The sequence below is a fragment of the Acomys russatus genome, chromosome 6 (assembly GCF_903995435.1).
Source record: "Acomys russatus chromosome 6, mAcoRus1.1, whole genome shotgun sequence".
Classification (NCBI taxonomy): domain Eukaryota; kingdom Metazoa; phylum Chordata; class Mammalia; order Rodentia; family Muridae; genus Acomys; species Acomys russatus.
The window spans coordinates 54,758,831-54,785,460 of NC_067142.1; the positions used below are offsets into that span (position 1 = coordinate 54,758,831).

The 26,630-nt window shown below is 43.5% G+C and overlaps 1 protein-coding gene across 2 annotated transcripts in view; it reads right to left on the minus strand.

The window, feature by feature from the left end:
- Positions 1-26,630, minus strand: part of Brinp2 (BMP/retinoic acid inducible neural specific 2) — a 103,798-nt gene that overhangs the window by 45,285 nt on the left and 31,883 nt on the right. For both annotated transcript variants that reach the window (XM_051147648.1, XM_051147647.1), the window contains exon 2: positions 6,005-6,349. In XM_051147648.1, coding sequence (XP_051003605.1) covers positions 6,005-6,273 — 269 coding nt within the window. In that variant the 5' untranslated portion in view covers positions 6,274-6,349. The remainder of the gene's footprint in view (positions 1-6,004; positions 6,350-26,630) is intronic.

Consider the following 26,630-nt stretch of genomic DNA (forward strand, 5'->3'; position numbering starts at 1 on the left):
AGAGATGCCAGCTTTCTTTCTTGCATATCTGCACTCCAGAGAACCACCGCTCCTTTATGGAGTCCTGCGGCAGCATGACAACACGTTGCTGTAATGAACACCTAAGAAATTGCTGGGATTTACCTAAGCAGACTGAGGTTGCCTTTGGTTGCCGTTTATTTATGTGGATTGTGATCTCTTAATTGGAGATGGTGCCTCTCCCAGGGTTCGCTGTTTATCCAAATCAGTATTTGTTAGTCGACAGGACGTGGTCTGGAAGATAAATCAGCTCTGGTGCTTCTTCTATGGTTGAATCCACAGCTGCTCTCTGCCTCCTCACCTCCCCATCTCCCAAGAGGCACCCACAGGCTGCTCCGAGTTCCCAGCAGCCTTTTCTGCTTTTAAAGTCCTCTCTGAGCTGCTGCAGCTATTCTTATGAGTTCATGTGGCTTGGTACTAATAACTCCTAAATGTAACCTGCCTGAACTGCTATTCTCTTCCATTTGTGACAGTTTCTGTTAATACTCTACTGAAGATGCACTATGAGGGATGATGGCTTCCCTCAATACGGTCTTTCCTTATCCACCTTGGTCATCCATTCTCCCCCCGCCCCCTGATATAAGGGCTTTACATACAGTTCCAGACTGGCCTTAAGCTTGTGATCCCTCTGCCTCAGCCTCTTGCTGCTGGGATCACAGGATGTGCCACCAGGCCAGGTTTGTTCTTCTTCTCCCAGCCCCACACACCGACCGCGATCACTGCCGTCCTCCTCAAGCTGCAGAGCTAGGGTCGTCCTTCAAGCATCTTGTTCAAATGCTGATCCGATTCTGTGGGGCTGGGGAGAGGCTTGAGGGTCTGTCCTCTCAGCAAGCTGTAGGCGACGCCAATGGATCTAATCCAGGGTCTGCAAATTCAGGAATGTAAATCGTGTACTTGGTTCTTCCTGCCACCTTCGTTACTTGGGACTTATTACCAGATCTCATTTTGCTTCCTGTCTTAATTCCAAACAGATTGTCTCTTCTCCGGGTTACTGTCATGCTGCCTGCTGTAAAGTTCTGTTACCTTGCTAACTGCTGCCGTTCAGCACGTGCTCTGACTCTAGCCCTGAAGATCCTACACGGACATGATTCTGAAATGTTTTCTTCTTAGGGTCTAGAAATGTGTAGAGTTTCCCCAGAATACAGTGTAACCTCATATCCTTCCTTCCCAAAAAGGAACTAGATAGACACACAGACATTGAGGCCATATTCTGGGATCACACCTGGCTTTGCTTTTCTCCCAACAACCATATCGTCTTCACTGTTCTGTATGATTCCCAACTTTCTCAATTTTAATGTATTCTCTCTGAGTTTTAAGTGTTTCATCATAGTGGCTTGGATTTTTTCCAATCCCATGATTATCTCTCTATTAAAACTTTAATACAAAAAGAAATTTAAAAAAAAAAAAAACCCAGACTGCTCATTACTTTGATTTGCAGAACAGAAAGAATGGAACATTACTGCTAGAGTGTTTCGAGAAGCCATATTTACATTTGCATCATCTCCATTTAGGGGCCTGATTAGGTTGTGCGTTATGATGAAGATGCACTTAGCCGTCAAAGGGAAGTGGCACGGGCTAGAGTAATGAGCAGGAGACTTCAAGCCAGGAGCCCTGGTGCTATTTCTGGCTGTGACTGGCTACCTCTCTGACCTTGAACATCTCCATCTCATTGCCTGAAGACCCCAATAGGCTCTTTCTGCCTTGTAGCATGGTTGTGAGAGGTTAGGCACTTACGTGTTTATTACGGTGGGACTATGAAGTGAATCAAGGGCAAGGGCAGTTGGTGGGTCACAAATGGACCTGGAGAGAGGACCTCTGTTCCTACAGCTCTTACCAGTAGGTGCCTAAGAAGTGGGCTGATTGTTCAGATCATGACTGTGTGGGAGAAGCAAAGGCTGAGAGGTCCGTCAGTGGGATTTTAAAGCATTTAACTGCTAAGACCATACCATCTTATTATTTGTGGGGGCTTACCCAGACAGCACATAGTCTTTCCCTACAAGCATCACACCCCAGGACCAGGGAGCTTGTGCAGTGGTCAGCCGGTGGAGGGCATACCCACGATTGCCACTCTGCTACCGTGGCTGCAGAAGCAAGAACTAAGGCCAGGACAGCTCCAATTATGCCAAAAGCCATCTGGCTTCCTCTAGTAGCTCCTGTAGCCAGTGAGGGCATTTGTGAGTTCAATTGTTCTTCACCTGAGATCCTCTCTTCCTAAAAAGCCAGGTTGAGGGGTAAAGGTTAAGTGCTATAAAACAACAAACGAAAGAGTTCTCCCATCCTAAATCAGTTTCTATATGCTAAGCCCTCAGCAGACACCATGACAACCATCATTGCAGTTCCTATCTCATCATTTTGCCCAGATTTTTATTTATTGGAAACAACTTAATATCAATAAGTAATATTTAGTAAACACTAGTTGAAGTGCCTAACTCGTTTAATTTTACATCAGCCCTGAGGTGGGCACTGTTATTTTCTCTACTTTACAGATAAGGAAGTTGGGAAATAAGGACATTGAGTAGCTCACCAGACATTTCACAGCTGGGAAATTTCAGCTTCACAACTAGACCCCAGGGCATCTTGCTCTAGAGTCGGCACCCTTAAGCATCCGCACTTATAGAAAACCAATGTAATGCAATAAGCAACTTTCTCAGAAGTCCATGGGTGGAGGGGCTGAACTTATTCTGGAGTGATTAGATATCTCTTCAGATTGAGAGTTTATTCTGATAGTTAACTAAAAATACATGGCATCAGAGGGGTTAACAGTAGGCCCTTGCTGGGCAAGCACCTGCAGCTACATGAGAAGGAAGGTCTCTCTCTCCTGTGGTTGAGACAGTTGTCAGGTAACGCTGCACCTTGCATTCCAGCCCCCAAAGAAAACCATACTCTTAGCTATCAGTTGATACCCGCTTTATAAGGAAGCAATACATGCATAACATCTGATTTCTATGTACCAAAAAGCTTCCTTAAAGGGTGAAATGAAAGACTCAATTCTTCTTGAGACACAGTAGTTTTCCACAAAGCCCTTATGATATTCTCTGTCAGCTGTTTTCTCCTCAGGTCCTTTGATTAATAGAGGAGACATTTGGATATGACTCAGTGTAGATTTTACCAGTTTCCTGTGACCTGCTTTAGTCAGCATAAGCAAGGTCATGAATTTGTCAGAGGCGATTGCCATGGGATCCCAAAAGGAAAGGGCTACAAAAGAATTCCTGGTGGGATAACAGAGAGCCCAACCAATATCTGTAAAGGCAACATTTTTGCTTAATCACAGAAGGCAAATCTCCCAGAGGGCTCCCAGAGCACTGGCGTGTGACCATTCTTCTCCAGCTCCACCGAAGGGCCACAAATCAGAATGCTGCAGTCCTTTCAGAATGACTGGTAACTGTTTCTCCAAGTACAGGTTCATGGGCAATAACTGACCCCAGAAAAACTGAACTGCACAGTGGAAGAGCTTGTCACATTAAATGATCAAAAAACCATTACTACCTGCTAGAGGATTGATAGTGCAGAAGTGATTTCAGACATTCCCTATGGACCAGTTCTGAGCCACCGCCCAGGAGTTAACTGGCTGCTAAGCTATCCAGTGAGGGGAAGAGAATCTACCAAGAAGAGAAAAGGGGAAAGGGAAACAAACAAAGAATGGCTCAGTCCTTCTCTTTCCCATAGCTCCCCGAAGTTTATAGTGATATTAGGGTTCCTAGCTTGACTTCAATTCCAATATACTTAATAAAATTTATTTTTGTGAAGATAGTGCTTCGTGGAGACATAGGTGCACAAAATCATGGAAGGCAAATTAAATCTCATTTTACTGGACTAGAAGAATTCTCTGCTAAAATGGAGGTTTTCACTTTTTGTAAGATGGAAAAATGATCACCCTAAATTTGCCTTATAAAAAGTTTGTGGGGACATGTGCCTAAAATCTTACATATTTATTGAGAGTAGAGTCCACAGTATGCTCTGGCTTCTGTACTATTCTGCCTTTGCCTAGGCAGGTATTAACTCAGCCAACCCAAGCCTGAGTTATTCACTCTCTCCCTCAGTGGCTTTATGTGAATCTCTGGTGTACTCTTAGAAACACAAGGACCAGTACCATTTAAGCAGAGTGTGTGGACTGCAGTCTCTTCCAGAACTGGGCTGGGCTAAGCACAGTGGATAAATGTGGCCAGCAAGGAAAGAGGAGAAGGTCCCTGCTGTAGTAGTCAGTCAGCTGCCTGACTTGTCCCCTTTGTTTGTATCCAAGTTTAGAAGTTGTAAACTGCGTGACTGGGTTCTGTAAGTATCTGTTCCTGGTTGTCGTCCCATTCCCTAATCGTTCTACATCTTGTTTTTGACACCCCATATTAACCTAATCAAGTTGGCAAAGTTACTATAAATGTTAAAAAGAAAAAAAAGTTCCCACGAGATGATCTCAAAGATCTCTAATTCTAGTCTACAAACTCAGACTCTGACATCAGACTATTTGGAAATTAAACTTGTATATTTGTTGCAAGTTATATGAACTTTCCCGGACCTCGATTTCCATATCACTAAAAATTTTGGAAAGGCTTAAAATGGGGAGATTATCTTCAGTAGCATAAAGGGCTGAGATGAAGGATAATGTGATGCTTCTGTCAACAGAGACACTGATGACGTGAGCCCCATCTTGGATCACACATGGTGGCAGGAGAAAACTGAGTCCTGAGTGTGATCCTCTCATCTCCACATGGACATCATGTGGAATGTGAGGCTGGACACACACACACACACACACACACACACACACACACACACACTCATACACACCCTACACAATCATAAGATATAAACAAATTAAGTAAAAATTTAAGTGTTAAGTCTAGCAAAAGACCCAAAGACTTTAATCATGCTCACAGAACTAAAAATGTACTCAAAATGTGAACAAATGTCTAGATGTTAAAAGAATGAGTGATTTGTGTGTTCTGTTTCCATTTGCACTCTTCCATATTTTCTTCCTATTGTTTTGCATTAAAACTTATGTTAAAACTGAGTATGGTGGCGTTTACCTTTACTCCCAGTAGTTAAGAGGCAGAAACAGGTGGATCTCTGAGTTTGAGGCTAACCTGAACTATGAATCGAGTTTCAGGACAGACAGCGCAGTTACACAGAAGAAGCCTGTCTCAAACAACAACAACAAGCTAATTTAGAAAATCAATGCTTTTAAATGGCAAAAAAAAAAAAAAAAATCAGAAAAGCTCCCAGATGGCTACTGATGCCTTTAATGCTGATAAGTTCAGCAAGGAAAAAGGAGAGAGATGGTAGAAGGGCAAGGATGCCAAAAGAGCAAAGGGACATTTGAAGCCAGATATGTGCTTCCATGATCCCCAGCCTTGCTGAGTTTAGAAGCTTCCCACTTCAGTAGAGTGCCATAGCACCCAGGAATACATTGGACTAACTAGACACACTCACTTGCCTTTCATATGGGCTGTTTCTAGAGATGGGCCTCTTCCCACAGCCAAAGCTAGCTGGGCGTGTGGTGTTGTCAAGGGTGAAGGTAGATTTGTCCCCAACCCTGCAGGCTCCCCAGTCCTCTGAGGCAGTGGGGAAGCTTCTCTTCCTTCACTTGCATGGCTAAGTAATCACAACTCATAAACGTCCCTAACCCATTAGTTAAAGCCAGGCCCAGCGTTTGACTCTGACCTCCTACAGCAGCCTGGGCCACATGCTGTCTGCCAGCCGCCTGATTTGTCCTCAATTTATAAGCAGAACAATCTATAAATAGAAACCCTTTTGCTAAGTCCCCAGGAGGCACCAGCAGGTTTTCTAGTTTGTATGTGTTTTCTTTTTCTTTTTCTTTCTTTCTTTCTTTCTTTTTTTTTTTTTTAAGGCACTCTTATTACCCTGTCTGATACTTCTCCATATTTCACCTCTAATTCAGCTTGAGGGCATTCTAATCAGTTTAAGGCGTAAGGCTTGACACACCAGCCAGTTGGATACCGCCTAGCTGGGCTCTGTAGGAGACTCCACTCACCTGTAGATCCTATACCTGGTGGTGAACCCCTGGCGGTAACGCTCCATGAAATCAGCATACTCCTGGGCGCGGTGGAAGGGGCCTCGATCTGTGAGCAGCCAGTCCAGTGGAGCCTGGCCAGTCGAGGAGGCATGCTGTTCGGGGATCACAGCGGCCACCGTGGCCGAGACAGCCAGCACCCACCCGGGCACGCCTAGTGCCAGCAGGACTGCCCATGGGGCGGCCTCCGGCCAAAGCCCTCTAAGCCGAGAGCTGCACTGCCACCTCATGCTTCTCCCAGGCGGTTAGTGTCTTCATTCTCTCGCCACGCTCTCCCACTCCGTGCTGCTCCTCCAGGGCTCCAAACTAGAAAAGTACAAAGAGAGATGTGAGGTGAGTAGAGGGCCATATCTGGCCTGAGAGCATATGTCTGGACCGAGAAGTCCTCGGTACTAGTGCCGCAATGCAACGGATGCCCTAAGACGTTGAGCTGAGAGCTCCGTATGCATGGTTTTATTTCTTTAAACACAAACTCATGACGAAACACCGCTGTCTGTCAGCATCTCACAGATGAGAAAAAGGGCCTCGGGTTAAGATGGTGACTTATGTCCTCACAGCCACGCAAAACGTGAACAGAGTTTGAGCTTAGCGGGTAGGAATGCCGGCTCCTTTCCTACCTGGGCTCCCTAAGTATCACTGGTCTCACAAAGGTTTTTCACATGTTTCAGTAATTGCCCCAGTGACTGAGTGTTGCCTTCCGAAAGCTTGACACCGGGCTAGGAGCAGACTTATGTTTCAGATGGAGAATTGTGGGAGAGAAAATTATGTTCACCCATTTGTTGCTCTGATGCTAAGAAAACCCGAGCAAGCCTCTCCTCTCTGTATTGAAGGTGGACTCTAGAAATAAACCAGTGGCTCCGAATTTGCTAATGGTTTTCTGAAGATGATACAGGGATTGGCTCAGAATGGAGACTCAGAGGTGATTCCCACACAAGGAGTCCATGGAACTCCTTCTCACATCACCAGGCAAGAGCCACTCTGTGTCTCTTTCTTTCACTCTGCTAGCTCAGCTGCTGAGAGCATGGAGCATGTCTCCAGACGTCCGGCTTGAAGGAGCGAATTAGTGTATCCCCTGCTTTCTCTGAGTTGGAGGGTAGATGCCAGCAAGATGGCTGCTTCTGTCCTCTGTTCCTAGCTACCTTGTGTGTCATTCCAAGCCTTATTTCCAGCACCTACACTTTGTCTAAGGACAACTAGTCACCTTTATCAACCTCTGGATGCAAGGAAGCATTCCGCACCGCAGGATTTCCTGGAACTGCTGCCGCCGTTTCTCCAATCTTTAATTTCTAGCACATGCTGTCAGAGCTCTGTGCGTGTCCCCTCGCCAACACCACTTCAGCATGTGCCAGAACAACTTCCAATGCCTGGGGCCTGTAATTCACGGTCTGAGGATTGTCTCTGGCTGCCAAAGCCCAGAGATAGGATGCCCAGGGCTGAGGCAGATGTGGTAATTCTCTGAATTTTCACTCCCCTGTAGGGGCGGAAAAAGAGGGATTCCTTCTAGAGTCACCCCCCAGGGGCCCTCTGAGATGTGTTAGCTCGCTAATGCAGAGAACCTAAGAGGGTCTGCTGGGGGGTAGGTGTGCATCCCAGAAATCCCCAGCTCCAAAGTTATACTGAGTCTGAGAGGCAGAGGCATGAACTTTGGTACAGGATGCTTTTCAGAGTGCTGTATGTAAGGGTGGAAGGACAGAAGGATGCCAGGGAGCCTGGGCATTCAGACAGCCCTCCTCTGCCTGCTCTCTTGTAGTTAGTGATTGGGAGCTGGGTGCTGGGTGCTGGGAGCTCATTAGAAGTTGCCCCCATTCTTAAAGTTTGTTAAGTAGGCATTATAACTACAAAGTTATATTATGATGGGAGCCAGGGGAGTTGAGTTAGGAAAATAGGCAAAATGTAAACCTCAATCTGGCTCTTTGCCGAAAGAGGCTATACTGTTTGGAAAGCCAGAGTAGGCGTAAGTGAGCCTGCCCCACCTTAACCAGTCAAGCCGGGGTTCTGGAAGATCCCCATGTCGGCCCTTTCAGGTCTTAAAACACGATAACATTCTCATAGTTAAAAGAGTGATGCTAGCTCACAGATTGGACAGGTTGATCAATGAAATAGGGGAGCTCAGCATTAAACCTTGCCCAGCAGTTAGTATATAAAAGCAAAGCAATCACACACTAATTGGGTAAGAATGGAATATTTAATACATAGCAGCGAGAACTTAGTTCCACATGGAATAAAAAGTTAACTATAAAAATGTAGACTCATAGAAGGAAAAATCCCCAAGTGCTTTTTTTAAAAAAAAAATAAGCTTGCATTGCCAGGGGAACAAAAAAGAGTGATTTAAAACTAAAAAGAGGAATCATTCTTGCATGTGGAAGGAGTAGACAATTTTTATACTGAAACAATTTGATGAGGATGCCCAAAATATTTTCCATTTAATCATTCGCATATTCATCCATTGAAGAAACATAAATGAGAACTTGTAAGCGCCCGACATTATGCTAAGAACTGACAATACACAAGCAGGTGCTCATTGCCCTACCTGCAGTTCTACCGTTAGTGGTTCATCCCTTTTGTAAAACATTGCTGCGTTCCTTAAAGATGACTTGATGGGGGGGGGGGCGGTGGCAAGTTTGTTAATTTGGGAAGCTGCGGCTCCTTGACAGAGGAGGCCAACACAGTAAGGTAGACATCTACAACCACTGGTGAAAAGACACATCGGAAGTAGGGTCCTAAAGTGACCTCCCCACAAAGCCCTACGTACTTCTGCGCACGCCTTCTGTAATCTGCTCCACTGAGCATAGCCAAGACCTGTCAGTAAGATGGACTATCAGGTTCTATTAGTTGAATTTGAGTTGCTGAATGTTGACGTTGAAAAGCCCAGACAGTCACTTAGATGATGGCAGAGGCAAAGAAAGACTTGCGGGTAACTTTGGACAATGTCCCGCATGAGTTAGATCTAATTGGGTGAGCCTTTAGATGACAACAGCTGACCACAAACAGAGTGAACAGCCATGCTGGGAACTGCTTATGAAAGCCATGTACCAAGGAACCAGAAGTGGCACCTAGACTTGAGAGCAATCTCCATCCAGCAACTAGGAAGTAGGTGAGAACTTCCATCTTACAACCACAAGGATATAAACGCTGCTAGTGGAAGGGTGCTTGGTACCCCACATAGATCTGTTTCCATGTACAGCACATTGCTTTCAGACTGGTGAAAACTGGAACAAAGGAACAATTACCTTGTGTTCAGTCTCCCGAGTCACTAAGCCTATGAGACAGGGCTGTGGAGACAGTGCAGACAGTGAATTACATATTTTGCAAGTACAAGGACCTAATTGGTGTCCTTACAACCAACTTAAAACGGTCACACAGAAAACCCAGATGCAGCGATGTGTGCTGGGGGAGAGACACGTGGATCACTGGGGCTGGCTGGCAGGACAACCTAGCCACATGGTGAATTCCTGTGAAAGCCATGTCTCAAGAAAAAAAAGTAAAAGAGAGAGAGAGAGAGAGAGAGAGAGAGAGAGAGAGAGAGAGAGAAAAGAAGAAGAAGAAGAAGAAGAAGAAGAAGAAGAAGAAGAAGAAGAAGAAGAAGAAGAAGAAGAAGAAGAAGAAGAAAAAGAGGAAGAAGAAGAAGAAGAAGAAGAAGAAGAAGAAGAAGAAGAAGAAGAAGAAGAAGAAGAAGAAGAAGAAGAAGAAAAGAGGTGGAGGGCGCCTGTCCTTTGTCCTCCACATACATGCAGCAGTGTGAGGTACTAAATTTGTATTATTTTAGATGATACCAAATTTGTTACAGGGCAATAGGAAAACCACGGAAACACAAGAAACTACTGCCACATCTATTCTGCCAAGGACCTGGTGCTTCATGCTCCCTAGAGGAAACCAGGACGTTACTCTGTGGGAGAAGAGGCAATCATGGAAGTTTCTGGAGCAGAGCAGTATTGGTCATCTCTCCCAAGTCTGCCCTCATATGACATCCTCTCTTGCCAAGTACGCAGATCCATGCGAGGTCATGTGTAACTTTTCATCATCCTATAGGCTGTCTCATCAGTCCTCAAGCTATGTGGTATATCAAATTTCATGTACTTCATCAAGGAGTGAGATTGTGACAAGGTATAACCTGGTCTGGCCACTTGGCCTCTTGACAGACTGGTCCCGGTGCATCTGATATCATGGTAGCCACCTGCCGCGTGAGGGTTCCTAAGGACAGGTGAGCACCTTCTGGAAAAACTGCTTGAACGCATCAGACTACGTTAAGCATGCTTCTTGTCAGCTCTGTTTGTAATTATGCTTTTTCAGAGCTCACAATGAGCTGGAACCTGCCTGTTACAGGAATATCAGCTTTGGAATCAAATGGCTTTGATTGCTGGGCCACATCTGCTGAGCACAGCAAGAATGCCTGAATTCAGGGCTCTCTGTTCCTCAGAAAAACCTGGCCTGGGAATCACACACTTTCTGCTTCAGTGGTTTTCCTGGGGATCTGAAGATGTTTTGACTAAAAAAGTCTCCTCTTAAGAGTTAAGATCCTTAAATGGGTTTAAAAACTTTTTAGAAAAGAAAGAAAAAAAAGAAAGAAAGAAAGAAAGAAAGAAAGAAAGAAAGAAAAGAGAAAAGATAATTGCTGGGTTGACAGTTGTATGAAAGTCAGGCTTTTGAAGTGGGGGACAGCTTTTGGCCACTTCCTGTTTATTCTTCACAGGAATATCTCTGGATAGTTTGTAACAGCAATCTATAATAGGAAATCTTGACTGTAGAAATTCTCACAGCTTTTGGAGGCACCATTAATAATCAGTGCTATATAACATTTATTGCCTTTCCCATCATGCTTTGAGTTTGGATTCTTCCATACATCCAAAAGCTGACTCTCTGAGCAGGCCTCTATGTGACCTGTGAGGATGGTTACACAGGGACCATGCTAGCCCCTTCATGAAAAATTTACCTGGGTTTACCTGAGAAAGATGAATAATTTCCTTTGTCCTCCACACTTAAGGCATTTTTACATGGAGACATAAATTGGCTTTGCACCAAAGGTACAAGTTTAACAAGCTATATGTTTCTCTTGTCTCAGTGCATAAGCTCAAATCTGTTCTTTAAGCCATGAATTAAATGGGTCATAGTTTTGTCAATAGAGAAAATCAAGTATAAGATGAGGTCACATGAGAAGTGAGCAGTGCAATCCTCAAAATAAGAGCTCTTATAAGAACCATGTCACCACCACCCTGAGGTCACTACCCCGCTGAAAAGGTGTGAATCTCTTTGGAGTTCTCTTGTCTTCAATCTCCGTATCTGCTTGGTGTTTTGGCATAAGGTACAATTACAATTTGTGGCATAGGCTGCTAATGTAAAATCTTGGCAAATGAAGTAGACAGAGAAAATGAATGAAAATTATTGAGGGACTGATGGTATAATTCAGTGGCTGGGCACTCGTTTGGGATGTGTGAGGCTCTGTGTTAAATCTTTTAGTACTGAGGGCATTAAAAACAAACAAAAAGCAGTAAAAGACAATTACTGAAGAGGAGGGGCTGCATCCCGGAGAGGCTAAGTGCATAGCTAAGTTATAGGTGTAAGGGTAATATTTTGATTAATGAAGTCGTCAATGTTAAATATAATTAACAAATACCACATAAAGTAGTTAATATGTATGTGATAGCTATTGCTTATAAAGCACAGATAATACACTTACCTCTTTAAACAGAGAACAGTGACGCTACGAGCGAATCAGTGCATGTAATAGGTGTCATGCTTCAGTTGCAGATCTGAGTCTGCCTAAGTGTAACCGCACCAGTCTCATGACTTACAGCCATAGAGAGTACTTGCTTTGTCACTTACAAGTTAGTGCCCGTAGGCAAGGCGCTTTCCTATGGGAGCCTCACTTTACCTTCGGTAATATGATTTATGAGCAAAGATGATCTCCATAATCCTGCTCAGCACCGAAGTTCCATAATTCTATGCAAATAGAAGGGGCACACGTGCAAGGGGGGGCTGTGCCGCAGGAAGAGTAAAGCATAAGAGAGATGAGGTACGAGGCAGAAATTTTTGCCTGCCAGAGCAGTGACATTTCATAAAGAGATTAGGCAGTGACATTAAATAAGTTTTCAAGCCATTTAAGTGGTTAATTGACCAACTCTACTGAGGAGTTGTTTTCTTGAATAAGTCTGAGGGTGTTGGTGTTTAAAGAAAAAAAAATCACAGAAAGTGTTATTTGTTCTTGTCATCCACAACAGGTTGATGCAAAAACCTGTTTTTCCTAGAAAGGAAGGGTAGACAGAAGTGACTTCCTCAGCCAGGGCATGGAAGTAAGGAAGCTTTTGGCTCCCATCAAGGTCTGGATCCTACCCTCTGTTAGGGCGAGCGCTGCCATTTTTCACACGTGCTCAGTACAGGCCATAAAGGTCCCTGGGTTGCACTTTGCAGATCCCCAGTAGCTCCCAGCATCCCTTCATTTGAATGCAGGTGGGTGGGACATGTGTGTTGTCACTTTCTTCCCTAAGCTCTAAGACATGACCTCCAGCTTCAGCCTCAGGACTGGCATGGACCAGGGATGCTGCATTTGAAATCCTACATCCCTCTCCAGCCAGAAAACAACTTCAAACACGAGGATGTAGAAGATATCCTCACTGCATAGAATCAGGTCAACAATATTAATAACTATTTATGCAAAGAGGAGCTAATCATAATTACTGTTTACTAAATGCTCTTACATTAATTTGAGACCTTTAAGAGGGGAGGCTGAGAGAGACATAGGGGCTCTCAGGAGGCCACTCCACAGAAGGCAGAAGCAAAACTCAAAACCCAGATATTGTGACTCCGAGGCCTACAACCCACCTCTCCTTATTGTGCCTCACCCCTGTCCATCAAGCAGTCATTTGCTTATTAAGCAATGTCTATACACTCAGGACTTGAGGATCATGGACGGAGCATTATAAGTAATTCCACATTCAGAAGACGGTCTCAGTGACATTAGCCCTTTTAGGTTTCATCCCCTTAGGGCTCCAAATTTATAAACTTCTTTCTCTGACAGCTAGCCCTTCACTTGTCAGGGACAGAGTCATCTGTCAGTTGCTGAGGCGTCACACTTGTCTGCTGGGTGTCCTTGGTACTTTGTATGGGTCAGACCAGCTAGCTGACTTGTCTGACCCAGAGAGCCTCACATCATAAAGCTGGGGTCAGAGATCGTAGACCAGGGAGGCTGCTATGCACCACATCCCCTCCTCAGGTCAGGAAGGCTCACCAGCAAAGATGAAGGTAGCACTGCTGATCAAGCGCATCTTCTAATGAAAAGCTGGATGTTTTGAGGCTTTAAAAACTCATCGCTTTGCAGATCAAAGATGAGTCCCCAGAATTCTTTCCAGCTTCTTCCTCATTTAAGAACTCCTAGCAGCTCCTGTTGCCTCCCTACCAACCAATCTTCCCTCCTCCTATAGGCCCTGAGACCCCCCCTCCCCCCGCCACTGTGAGCCATCCAAAGAGAACTGTCTCCTAGAGTAGACGTCAAGAAAGGAAAATAGAAACTGGGCATGGCAGCACATGCCATCCCAACACTGAGGAGACAGAGGTAGGCAGATCTCTGTGAATCTGAGGCCATCCTAGTTTCTATAATCAGTTCCAGGCCAGACAGGACCGCATTAATAAGACCCTATCTCAAAAGACAAATGAATTATAATGTAACAATGGTACTACTTCAGATTGAGAGGATTTGAAGCCCTTAAAAAGTATGGCCTCTGGAGAGAGCTGTGTGTGAGGGGGAAGGGGAGATCACTTAGTTTTTCTATTGTACCACAAGTTATTAGTTAGTGTGAGCAACAGTCCATAGACACCCCTTCACTAAACATGGCTTTTTTGTTGTTGTTCATTTTTCAGTTTTCTAGCTGCTTACAAGGGAGAAAGCAGCACAAACATGTAATCTTCCAGAGCTTGTGTTTGCAGGAGTGGTTAGCAATTCCTGCACTCAGAGGTGCCCCTCCCACACTGCCTCTCAGTACTTAAAGCAGAGGCCTTGAGCCTCAGTCCAGGAAAGTGTTAGCCTCATTCTGAAGTCCCTCAAACCTGAAACTCTGTGCCCTGCCACCATGCCACTGCTTCCTGCTTCTTGGAGGAGATGGGCCCACAACTGCCCATCATGCCTTTCAGACCCATTTCCTCCAAGAAGCCTCTCAAAGTGAGGCTCAGTGCCGACTGCACAGCTGCTTGGCTTCTCTTCTGAGCCAATGGCTCTGACCAGCCTTTGGTGGCTATACTCTGCATAGGGAGATGTGAGGAGTGGGATATAAATAGGGATGGGAGGACGGAAGGGAGGGAAGTACTCCTCAGTTGGAGTATGTTACATTTCAGCATAATTTGAGAGGCTGTCAAAGGTGAGAGCCAATGATGGAAGCCGCTCCCATGACTCAGTGAGTGAGAAAACCGTGCATGGCTACCACAGCGCAAGCAGTTCCCCAAGGCTGCCCTGCTGGTTTAGGAATGAAACCCAGGTCTGATGTTGGAAATCGAGCTTGTTCTGTTTCTGTCTCACTCATGTTCGGGGCAGAGTGAAAACTTCAAAGTCTAAAAGCTGTGAGTCTCAGAGCTGTCGCTAGAAATCCTCCACGTATGTTCAGACCTTGCTGCCATGGACCAGCCACTGATCTAAACGTTTGTCCTACATTAACTTACGCAAAGGTCCCTGTAAGGCTGATGCGGGTTCAGATGACCTCTGGCCTCACAATGGCACAAATTACAGTGTTTGACTTTACCATGGTGCCAGGCAGTAACAGTGAGGGGCAGTTTCCAGATAGACACATGATCACGAGAGGGAACCATCCATACTCTACCCTGCACTCAGGTGGCAGGTTGTGATGTTCCATTGTTAGGTATTAATATATTAAATGCATTTTTAATCATCTTAGTTTACAGTAGGGATATCTGAACATAATACCATCAAAAGTCAATGGGCATCTGTGCCATATGCATTTTACAGAGGAGAGGATTCAGAAGTCCAGTAATGATCTCTCAAGAATCCCCCAAGAAAATCATAGCTCCTTCTAAATGCCTAGAAACATAAAAGCTACAGAGTCCATACAGGAGCTGTCGAAGCAGGAGGTCACTCTAGACATCTTTAGGTCACTTAAAACAGCCCTGTGAGCCAAGGAAACACTAAACTCTGCAAGTCCGAAAGCAGAGGTACCTACCACTGCTCTTCCAGCTTGGCTATGAGTACTCACCACCACCTCCTCCTTCAAGCTGCAGGCTTCTCAGACTGCCTCTCTGCATGGCCTGTTCGAGGGCAGTGGTAATTCATGTAGGTGTTCCCAGAAACCTTAAGGTCAACAGCTGGAGAGACTGGTCCGCAATTAAGTGCCCTTCCTGCTCTTTCAGGGGTCCCAAATCTGGGTCTCAGCATGCCATATCAGGTGATTCACAACTGCACAGACCTCCAGTTTCAAAGAACCCAGTTCCCTCCGGCCTCTATGGGTGCTGCATACACACAGTGCGCAGCAGCTCATGCAGGCACACACACATCAATAAAAATAATAAACTTTTTTCAGGCTCATTTCTCTAAGGCCAACTGAGCATCTGACCACAATTTCCTGTCCTCCCACTTGGGGCCCAATCTCAGCAAGGTTAGGCAAGGAATAGGATTATTACAATTCTTGCTGGGCCCTGTGTGTTCAGTTATAAGTTCCTCTAGTTCACTGGTAGGCAGACAGTTCTCCAAGAACTGCCTACCCCCTGCCTCATTCTGAGCTTCGCTTTAACCCGGAGTTCATCTTCCTGTATCCTGGCCTGTTGGTTAGGCTTGCTGTTAGGAAAACTTTTGATTTTTCTCTCTAAACATGTCCAAGTATCTTCCCTAGTATCCACTACGGTGCAGTCACCATTCCACATTTTGCCAATTCCATATTTCAAGAAGAATCTTCTCTGCTGCCCCTCTCCCTTCGCTTCCTTCCACCTGTGTGGTGCCCATAGCCTGAGCCCCAGCTCGCTTCCCAGCAGAGCTTCTGTATACACACAGAGTAGCTGGAAGCTTGCAAAGCCAAAAGAAACTCAAGCCAAACACACAGAACTCTCTCATCACTATGCGGGCTGCAGCACTGAGGTGGGGCTGACTATCAATTCTCCATTCTGACCTTCAATCTTCGATGCGTCTCTCACTATTGGCTTCCTGCCAGGCCTGTCATCGAATCTGAACTCTTAGCCCAGGACCTGCCCTACTTGGGCCTTGGCACTGACCAGAATGTAAAATGATAATGCCCTGAGCTGTGCCAAACAACACAGCGCCCTGAGATGTTAGAGATGCAGATGTGAGCAGCAAACACATTGTTTCCGGGACTGTGTTTGTAAATATATGAGTTGCCCGACAGCTTGCAGAATTAAATATAGATGCTACATCACAAACTCGAGCTAAAATAAACTATATGCTGCTCAATGACTGTCAATAAGTACACGGAGGAAGAATCATTATCCCTTTTGGTAGCGTAGTCCAAGAAACCCGTGTCTAAGTCCTTTTCCCCTTCCTTCCACCTCCATCTTTTTCTTTCATTTCCTCATCCCCCAACCTCACTGTGACTCTTCACTATCCCCTTTCTGATTGGTACTGGTGTAAGGGGAACTGTGGCGTAGGATGAGGAGACAAAGGGAATGCAATCAGTAAGGTTGCTTTAAAGGGAGAAGTGAATGTGGTAGCAGGAGCGACCTTGATGGTTTATGAGGAAGGCTGGGCCTTGAAGTTAACCTACTCAGGCTTCTAACCTTGAGGTACCAAGTCTAAAAGAATGTCCTAGTTACCCCTGGTAATTTGCCAATAACTATTGATGGGAAATAGTTCTATCCATCCTGCATTGTGAGTCCTCTCTTTAGTTTTGAGCCAAATGACTCTTCTTCCCTTAGATTGCTGTTTACAGACGACTAGATCTTACCTGTGGGTCCACTTGTTAACTTAGTAATGGGAAGTTACCTGCAGCTGCTATTCATACACTAAGATGTCAGTACCCTAGAAGATTTTCCAGGACCTCTCCCTCAGTCTTCAGCAGCAAAGGCTTGTTGCTGTACAATCTTGGATACGGTGGAAACAAACAAACAAACCACATTTTCAACTGTTTTTTTGCCCAGATCCCTGAAGCCACTGCTCTAAGGCATTGGCTCAAAATAAAAGATTGTTTTACACTTAAGGAAACTTCTGTGTTGTCTTGAGGGCTTGTGACAGTCCTTTTGAATTTGTGAAATTACTATGTTATTGCTATTTTATTTGTTTGTTTTATTAGCCTTCAGTCTCTTAAAAAATGTGTGTGTGTGTGTGTGTGTGTGTGTGTGTGTGTGTGTACACTATGTGTGCATTTGAGTGCAGGTGCACATGTGCCATGGCACACCTGTGGCGTGCAGAGGTCAAAAGACAACTTTTGGGAGTCAGTTCTCTCCTTTTACCTTGGGTTCCCAGGATCAATCTCAGGATGTTAGAGTTGAATAGTTGGCTTTTTTTTTTCTGAAAGATCTCTTTTATTTACAAAATACATTTTCACAGGATTAAGAGGCTAGAGTTAACTAGAAACCTGGGCAAGCAAGAAGAATAGGCATTGTTTGCTTGATAGGACAATTATACTTCGCACTAGCTAAGAGAGCACACTGTGTATCTAGCCCATCTGGAGTGAACCTATTGCTTTTAGGCACCTGCAGCCACCCCTAATCTGACCCATCTCTTCTATTGTGTTCACAAAGCATAGTTGGCATTTTTTTAACGTGCTGAGCCGTCTTAGTTTTTCAACACCAGATTCTTCTTCCATCGAAATGTGAAGTATAAACTTAGAAATGGTGCAGTGATTTGAACACTGCCTAGTGGCCCTTGAGCAAAAAAATGTTTAAGGAGTCCCCAGTGGAGAACTGAAGTAATTCTAAGGATATTTAACTTGATTCTGACTCAGACTGCTACACATTCCTTAAACTGCTCTGACAAATAAAACCCTTTGTTAACATGTGGCAGTCATCTTCCAACTTCCTTCCTTTTAGGGAAGTTAATAAATATCTACCATCTATCCAATGACTGTTTCCTTTTTATAATTATGTCTTTTTCATTTCTACTTTCCCTTTCCTCCCTCCAAACCCTCCCATATACTATCCCTTGCTCTTTTTCAAATTCATGGCCTCTTTTAGCTCATCTGCTTAAAGGTAGGCTCGAACCCAAAAGGCAATTAATATTTCTTTAATGAAGAGCATTCCATTTAGGGAGGACATAAAACTGAAAGGAGAGGTAGGCATCAGAGGCCAGGAGGTAATGCTTCCGGTTCTTTGAAAGAAGGCTACAAAGCCCTTTTTCTTTTGTCAAACCCTGTTGCCCTAATTCTTGTCAGGGAGCTTTCACACTGAGGACTTGGAACTCTCACAACTCTATGATTTCAGAGATGACTGGTCGCTGAATAAAGGCTAAGATTATCTTCTGGCCCGTTGTAAATTATTTCTGTAAGTTTTGGTCCAAATCTTTGGAGAACTAGCATGAGGTAATGGACTAAGAATTTTAAATATAAAATCAAAGATCATGCTTCTTACATCTGTTGAAAACAGAATTTATGTAAGGCAAAGCTAGCCAATCAGAGAATTTATGTAAGGCAAAGCCAGCCAATCAGAATTTATGTAGGATAAAGCCAGCCAATCAGAGAAGTTATGTAAGACAAAGCCAGCCAAGGGGCTCTCAACTGAGGAGAAAAGGGAGTTTCTTTTCCTAGATGCCTTGGGTTATACCTGCAGACATGTTATTGTTGTTGAACTAGATGGAGTGGATGGGCCATACACAGTAGGTTAAATCCTGATTTATGTCAATGAATTCTAATGAGCCTAAACTGTGAGGTATTTCTGAAAAGTGCAAGGCCAACTTTTAGTGGAACTTAATTCATGCATGTCTAGGTCCTAAGTTTTAAATTACATAATGGTGTACGTGTTCCCAAATTTTATATTTTCCCCATTGCTTTCTTGAAGGCCTCTAGTTGTCCGCTCATCAGGTCCTCAATATCAACAAGAAAGCTAATGGGAAAATTCTATTTACTGAACACTCTCTACTACAAACTGTGCGAAGCAATTTATTTCCATCAAGGTAAGATTAACACTTGGGAAGAATGAACTGAAAAGATAATAATACCTTTTTACAACTTGCTTCCTTCCCTTCATCTTTTTTATTCTAAAGCATTCAGTTATTGGGCCTGTGTGAAGACAAGGACAATTCATAAAACATCTAACTAAAGTCACATGAATATGGTTGAGTGGGGCAGAAGCCCAGTGGAGTTAACAACCTTATTACATACAAGGGGTTTAGCTATAAGGAAGAATATTGAAGAGAGGAGAACCAAGTTCCTTGGCCAAAGAATAGTGATAATTATGGGATGAATGAAAGCTAAATAAGACTTCTGGTGAAGTCTTGAAATTACAGGTATGAGAGCTAGCTTTAAATATAGATAGAAAAAATAAAGATTTTGGTAGATTGGTAGATAAACTGATAGATATGTAAAATTATACATGTATTTCCTTATGGATGAAATATGATATAGCACTCTGGATTGGATTCTGGAACAGAAATAAAGGATGTTAGTAGAAAAACTTATGAAATCTAAAACAGCCTGTACCAATGATAATACTAACTGCTAGGGTTTTATTTTCATTTTCATTTTATTTTTGAGACACACTGATCTCAAACTTGCTGTGTAGTTGAGGATGACCCTGAACTTTTGACTCTCTTGCCTCTGCTTTCTGAGTGCTGGGTATTTTCCAGTTTCAAGTATACCATTGTTGTACAATAAGGAAAGTTGGGTGGGGGCCAAAAAAGAGTCTGGAATTCTTTCTAACTTTTCTATAAACCTAAACTTTTTCTAAAATAGTTTTTTATTAAGACTTATGTATACATATATATTTCCTAGTGTCTGTGGCCATAGGCACCCCACCTCCGACACACACACATCTTTGTTAGTTTGTTCCCCTTAGATCACCTCACCATACTCATTGGCTCCAAGCTACTGGTTTTCTCCTCGGAAAAGTAAATGGTTACAGAACAAGGCAGTTAACCTATAAGAGGAGCCGGCAACATTCATTGTGTGACAGAAATGGTGATATTCTGGTAAATTTTTTAACAGCTAGATCTGGGGGGAAAAAGCTATTATGACATTTACCAATTTTCATGATGTAAGTACTCTTGCCATGCTTAATTCCAAGCTACCAACCGGATATGAATGGCTCACAAATTTCCTGAAAAATTTCCCTCGGGTTCTTTTAAGCTGTAGCTCCAACACATGAGTGAGAAACAAATTCTCAAAGAATAATGGGCACATCTCAAAAGAACAGGGAAGAACCTTGAGAATCCTGCTCCCATGATCTCCAGGACAAGAAGAGCAGGGTACACACCAATGAATGAGGTATAAATGTATAAGGTATAAACACACATAAGGCTATCTCTCGATCATCTATCTTGTCTGTCAGTTTGTATGCACAGATATAGACTGGTAGGTAGAAGATAGGTAAATAGAAGATGAAGGAGATAAACTTTTTAAATACCTATAACTTGCCAACTAACAGAGGGAAAAAGATGGATTTAGAAAAATCACTGAGCAATCATCACAATGATAATCCATTGAAGCAAGAAACAGGTCAGTGCCAAGCCAGGGTGATGATTTGATCAGGTTGATGGTGAGATGTCTTCTAATTTCAAAGTATCTCCCTAAGAATCCAGAAACAAGCCACCCTCACACTCCAAGGGTCAAAGTTAACAGTATCATTAATAAGACAACACATTTGGCCACCTGATAGGAGACAGTAAGATCACAAAACTGCCATGATGTGGTCTGATACAGTGTCTTCATGAAGAATGGTTGCATGCTCTTCATTTTGCTGCCTTAAGCATATGGACTGTGAATGGAGGGTGGGTCCACACAGTGACTCCGACATTCCCCATCCATCCACTAAGTTAACCCCCACTTCCCTGCTGTTAAATCATGATGGAGTCTGCCTCAGAACTTAGGTAGATGAATGTGGTACACAGCAGACTATCATTACTAGGCAAAACAAGTTTGAGTTATTTTCACTTCTTTCCTATGTTGATAATGGGAAGATGCACAATTCTCTTTTTATCTGCCTTCACACACCTGCATAGCAGAATGAACCAGAACATGTCTGTAAAAGTCTGGGAACTCTGTGAAGAAAAGTTTCATAAATAAATTTATGTGCATAATTGTTGCCAAATGCTGAAATTATGGCTATTTTCTGTTATTTTGTATGTTCCCACATTTTTAATAGAATAATGCATTTTTTTTTTTTTTTGTGATGAGGAAAACGGCCTTTTTCTAATTAAGAAAATAAAGGAGAGATGAGTATTAGGAGTGCTTGCTTGTCCTCATTTTGTTGTCTGTAGGACTCTTGGCAAGACGCGAGTCTAGCTGTCCATACTGGAAGATCTCAGCCACCAACCTGAGCAGCTGGTCAGACAATCTTCCATTTCCACCATCATGGCATCTCATGCTTGTTTGCTCCACTGTGTGAAACAGATCTGGGTTTAGTGTAAACAAACAGAAACCCTCCATCACACTCACTCACAAATGGCTCTCCCTCGGCTATCACTGGGCCCCCACAGCCTTGATGTTCTGCCAACTCTACAGCCCTGTGCTTAGTCAGCCCTTGGCCAGGAGGCCCATGGGGATACCCAGGCAGATCCAGGAAATGACACCGGTGACTCAGCAAGACATGGCTTCTGTCTCCTCCATCCATCCTCACTCTGCCCTAATGAGCTATCCGGAGGCTGTAACTGCCCTCCTCACATCCCAGCTGGTGTGCTGGGCCCTGGGAGCAATTACACATATGCCTTCTGTGCTTGTTGTCCCTGGAAATTTCAATTAAAGATGCTCCCAATTCTGTGTTGTTGTGTGTTTTTCTTTTTCTTTTTCTTTCTAATATCGTCACTTAGAGCACTCATTTCTGCTGCCAGGCCACAGCATAAGGGGTGTAGTTTCCTTGCACTACACTAAGCAGTGTCACTCATACTGTAGCCTATGTGAATGGCATTGGAGCAGAGCCTTTAAGAACCTAAGTGCATACAAGGGGCTCTGCTACTGCCTATCATTTACCTCCCAATCCTGAAAATGGTGACAGCCATCTCTTGGCGACACAGTACATTTGCAAAGAAAAAGAAACAAGCACATGATATAGAAATAATAAAGGTGAATTTGTCTGGCCATGTACATATCTATGTGCCCATCAGTAAACCATTATAGTAGAGTCCCCTGAGGGACTGAGATTTGAACCTGTGATAGTATAGTGTAATAGTAGGGGAGTAATAGCAATATATGGAGTCCTGACTTAAGCCACAAGACACCACTTCTTTGAAGAGCAATTATCAATATTTGGTGGGCAAACTGTTCCCACTAGAGGGAGCGGGGATGGGAAGAGGTAGTTGAGCATAACTCTTAAAGTGCTTCCCTTACCTTCCATTCTCACTTGCTAGATTCAGCTGTGATACAAACACCCCCTCCCTCCACCCAATCGCCTCTGAATACAGTTCTTGGATTTATACTTGCATAGCAGCCTCTGCCACCCATACTGCATCCCACAAGCATCATGAAGCTTGACTTTGGTGAAACCCCCAGTTACTTTCTCCTCACCAAACCAGGAGCCTGTTTTACTATCTGTGGGTAGTATTTACTGAGAAATACTATTTACTAAGGAACTTATGGGGTACCAGACATTGTTCCTACTTTGAATACATTGTCTCTTTTCTCTAATACAGCAAAACACTCTGTTTTCCAAAGTTGTTTTCTTCTTATGGGTGGCGAAATTGAGCTTGTAGGTGGGTAAGTTAGCTGCCCAGGGTATCAGTACTTTATAACCAGCATGGAGTATCTAGGTTCTATTCTCCTCTGTCCTCTTCTCTCAGATCACCCTATGACTCTGAAGCTCTTGCCATGGTTGGACTTTCCATGCTAAGTTTTCTTTCCCTTTTCTTCTGTAGTTCTGCCTTGTCTTGCCTTTCCAAACTCAGCATCCTGATCAACTTGATAGCCTTACATCTATGTCTGTTATTGGAAGACTGTTCTAAATCAGTCCTGGGTATAGCCTTAAGGGAGCAGGGAAGGGGAAGCCCATGCCAAACAAAACAAAACAAAACAAATAAACAAACAAAAACCCCACACCAATATTGCAGACTAACATACCGGGAATAGGGAAAGCCTATCTGCAAGCAACACCTGAAATTCTACATGTGTTGATCAGGAAAGTACCTTGTTTTAAAGTTCAATGAGTGGTTATAAGGAATCAGTTTATTTAGCCAATTGATAGTGGATTTCAGATTATATCCTGCGCAAACTTTCTTCACTATAGTGCAGGGACCCTTAATAAAGCACCACTCTCTCAAAAAAGAAATCTGATTTCTAAAAAGTAATAATAGAGAGTTACCAGTCACACAGGACTTCCCATGAATCCATGCTCATGTACCTGTGCCTTGCAGCCATGTTTGTTTTCAACAGCTTGGCTCGTTCCTCTTAAATGCTTCTGCTTTTACCCTCCCCAGTGACTTTCTGTAGGCTCGAAGGCATCTCACAGTCTGTCCATGCACAATCTTGTTTTCTTCCAAGTCGTTAGCCACTTGGGCTCTGGGTAACATCTCTCTTCCTCTTTAGGGGCTATTTGCAGCAGGATGTGAAGGCCATTAGTCAATCAATAACTCTTTATTTAGGAAAGGGGCGGGGAGATAGAAACCTGGAGTTTTTAATTCAGATCTAGCAACCCCTGGGACATTATTGGGAGCAGTCTAAAAATAAGCCTTTGAAAAGTATGATGCTGCAACTGTTGGAACTTTATAGCTTCCTACCCACAGACAAGAGCAGCTTGCTGCAGGTGGGAGCATTCACTAAATTCTCCTTCTCTTGTGGCCCTTGTTGTCTTCCTCTAACTCTCTAACATCACAGGTATTAACTATTGCTTTGGGCTTTTTTGTTTCTTTTGTTCCTGCCTCTTTTCTCTCTTCTCCACACGTCTCTTAGATATGGATTGAATTCCCAACCATCAGTGGGTTTCTATCTTCGCCCATGCCAAATACATCCATCCCTGTATGAAGCCCTGTATTAAGCCAATGCAAGCACACTAGGCATCTGTAAGACACCTCTTTCTTCTGTGTTTATAAAAATGTTTCCCCAAGAGTCAGCACATGCCCAAAGTCCTTTGTGCTTCCTACCAACTTTGGAGGACGTTATCATCTATCTTTTATTAGCCTTGGCCCATTTGTCTCCACACAGACAGTAATGACACTGCCTTTCTGGCAAGTGTGTGAATGAGGCAAGGGTTGCAATAGCTTAGCTTTAAGGCTAATGCTGTGGTGTCTGAAATAATGGAGCCAAGTTTCAACCACATGACATCAGAATCCTACTCCTCCTTTTCATCTAGCAGGGCTGCAATGATTTTGACTGTTAACATGAAGATTTGGCTACAAAGATGTTTGCTGGTTGGTACCAGGGTAGGAAAAGTACCAAGGATATGACCTTCTGTTTTCAAAGCACATACTTTTCATCATAACCCATGCTATTTAACAAGTTACCCCAAGCTCTAGCACCTGGAAACAATAGCAAAGGGTTATTATTGTCCTCACAAGGTCTTTAGGGTGAGGGTTTTAGGAGGTCCTAGCGCGAGGTTTTTCATGGGATTGTCATCACAATGGGGTGTGGCCATCTGAGGATTTGACTGGCATGGGAGGATTCACGTATAAGGTGGCACAGGGCAGGCTGGTGCTGACTTTTGGTAAAAGGTCTCTGTTTCTCTTCACATGGACCTTTCCATTGGGCAGCTTGAGGATGCTCACAAAATGGAATCTGGCTTCCTTCATAGCACAGTGTCCCCAGAAACAGCACTGTTAGAATTACAGTGGTGTTTAGAATCTAGCCTTGAAATCGTACTCCATCATTTCTCTTCCATTTATTGTCTACACAAACAAGTGCTGTTGTCTTTCAAAGGGAACTACATGATGGCATAAACACCAGGGACTGAGCATCACTGAAGGACATCTTGAAGGCTAGCTACCACATACAAGGACGATGCTATCAAGAGAAATACTCCCCCATCTCTCTGGTCACCGCAAGGCTATTGTACTGAGTCTGAAGGCTAGACCTCATCTGGCCCTGCTCATTCTAGACTTCTTTCTCTTTGACGTCTGCCTGCAAAGGATGGGCATTCTGCCTTCTCTGTGTTATACAACAAACAGCACAGAAAGCTCTGCCTCTGCTGTTCCGTGAAAGGTCTGCAGGGTAGCAACAGGAAGCCTCGTTTGTCTGGTTTGTTCTAGATCTAGGTCACGTTCTGTGCTCTGATGGAGCTCATTGTTACTTGGGTTTCATTTTTCTGGTGGATCTCGAATGTAAGGATGAGGAAGGAAGTGCTGTTTGATCAGCCCTCCAACATTCCAAAATCTATTTATATTTTATTTAGTGATCTTTATAATCAGAGGACGTTCAAAATAACCTAAATGTCAAATAATGGATGACTTGAGCAAATTATAACATAATTATATGATACAGTGCAATACATTCATTAAAAGGTATTTTATTCAAGAATATCCAATGATACAGAAAATTGTTGAAGATATATGAATTTAAAGATACAGGTTATAAAACAGCATGTGCGCTATTATTGTATTAAAAGTAACATATATTTAACAAATCTCTCACCACTAAAAACTGTATATATGTTTAGAAAAATACCCTAACGGAAAAAGATATACACGTAACACGCACAGACACACACATCACCTATAAATCTTATCATTGCCAAGTATATGAAGTAATTAAAATTCCCTTTATCTCACATAATCTTTTTTCTCCAAATTTCCAATATTTTACAGTCATTACCTTTGCAATGAGAAAAACATTCTACCGCTTTGTTTCAGGTTCAATAAAAGGTAGCTGGAGTTTCCTAACATGCGTTACTGGGGAGGGGCTCGCATGTTTTGGCAACTGCAGCTCAACTATATGAGTCCATTTCCCGTTGTTGACGATCATCTTTGTCTTGAGACTTCTTTTCCTTCTTCTTCTTGCTCCATACTTAATGTTTTTGTGGTGTGTGTGTGTGTGTGTGTGTGTGTGTGTGTGTGTGCGCGCGCGCGCGCGCGGGGCGGGGGGGGCGTTGTATGGCTTCTTCTTGCGTTCTCATGCTCTATCAGATCAGTAAGTGTTGCTGTTCCTCAAAGCTCAGCTCTTGTCATTCAGTGTAAACTCCATCCCTAGGAGACAGCTCCCACACCCATGGCTTTGGAATGTAGTTAGAGTATAGAAACTCATGTCTCTAGCCCTGGCCTTTCTCCTGTACTCAAATGAAGTATGTGCTACTGGATTGCATAGATTAAGTGGACATCTTGGGAATGTCCTCAAATTTAAGGCACCCTAAATCAGATTCATGATGATCTCAGGTGGTTTCCTGTCATAATGTTCTTGAGGTTCTCAATCTTATGTACATATTTGAACCATTTAAAAAGATGTTTTTAACTTCCTTTCTTGGACCCTCCCCCTCAAAGATTCTGGTTTGAAGTACCCAGAATGAGGGTCTGGAGTAAGTATCTGTTTAAAGCTCCCAAATGTTTCTTAACAAGTGACAATGTTGAGTGCCCCTGATCTAC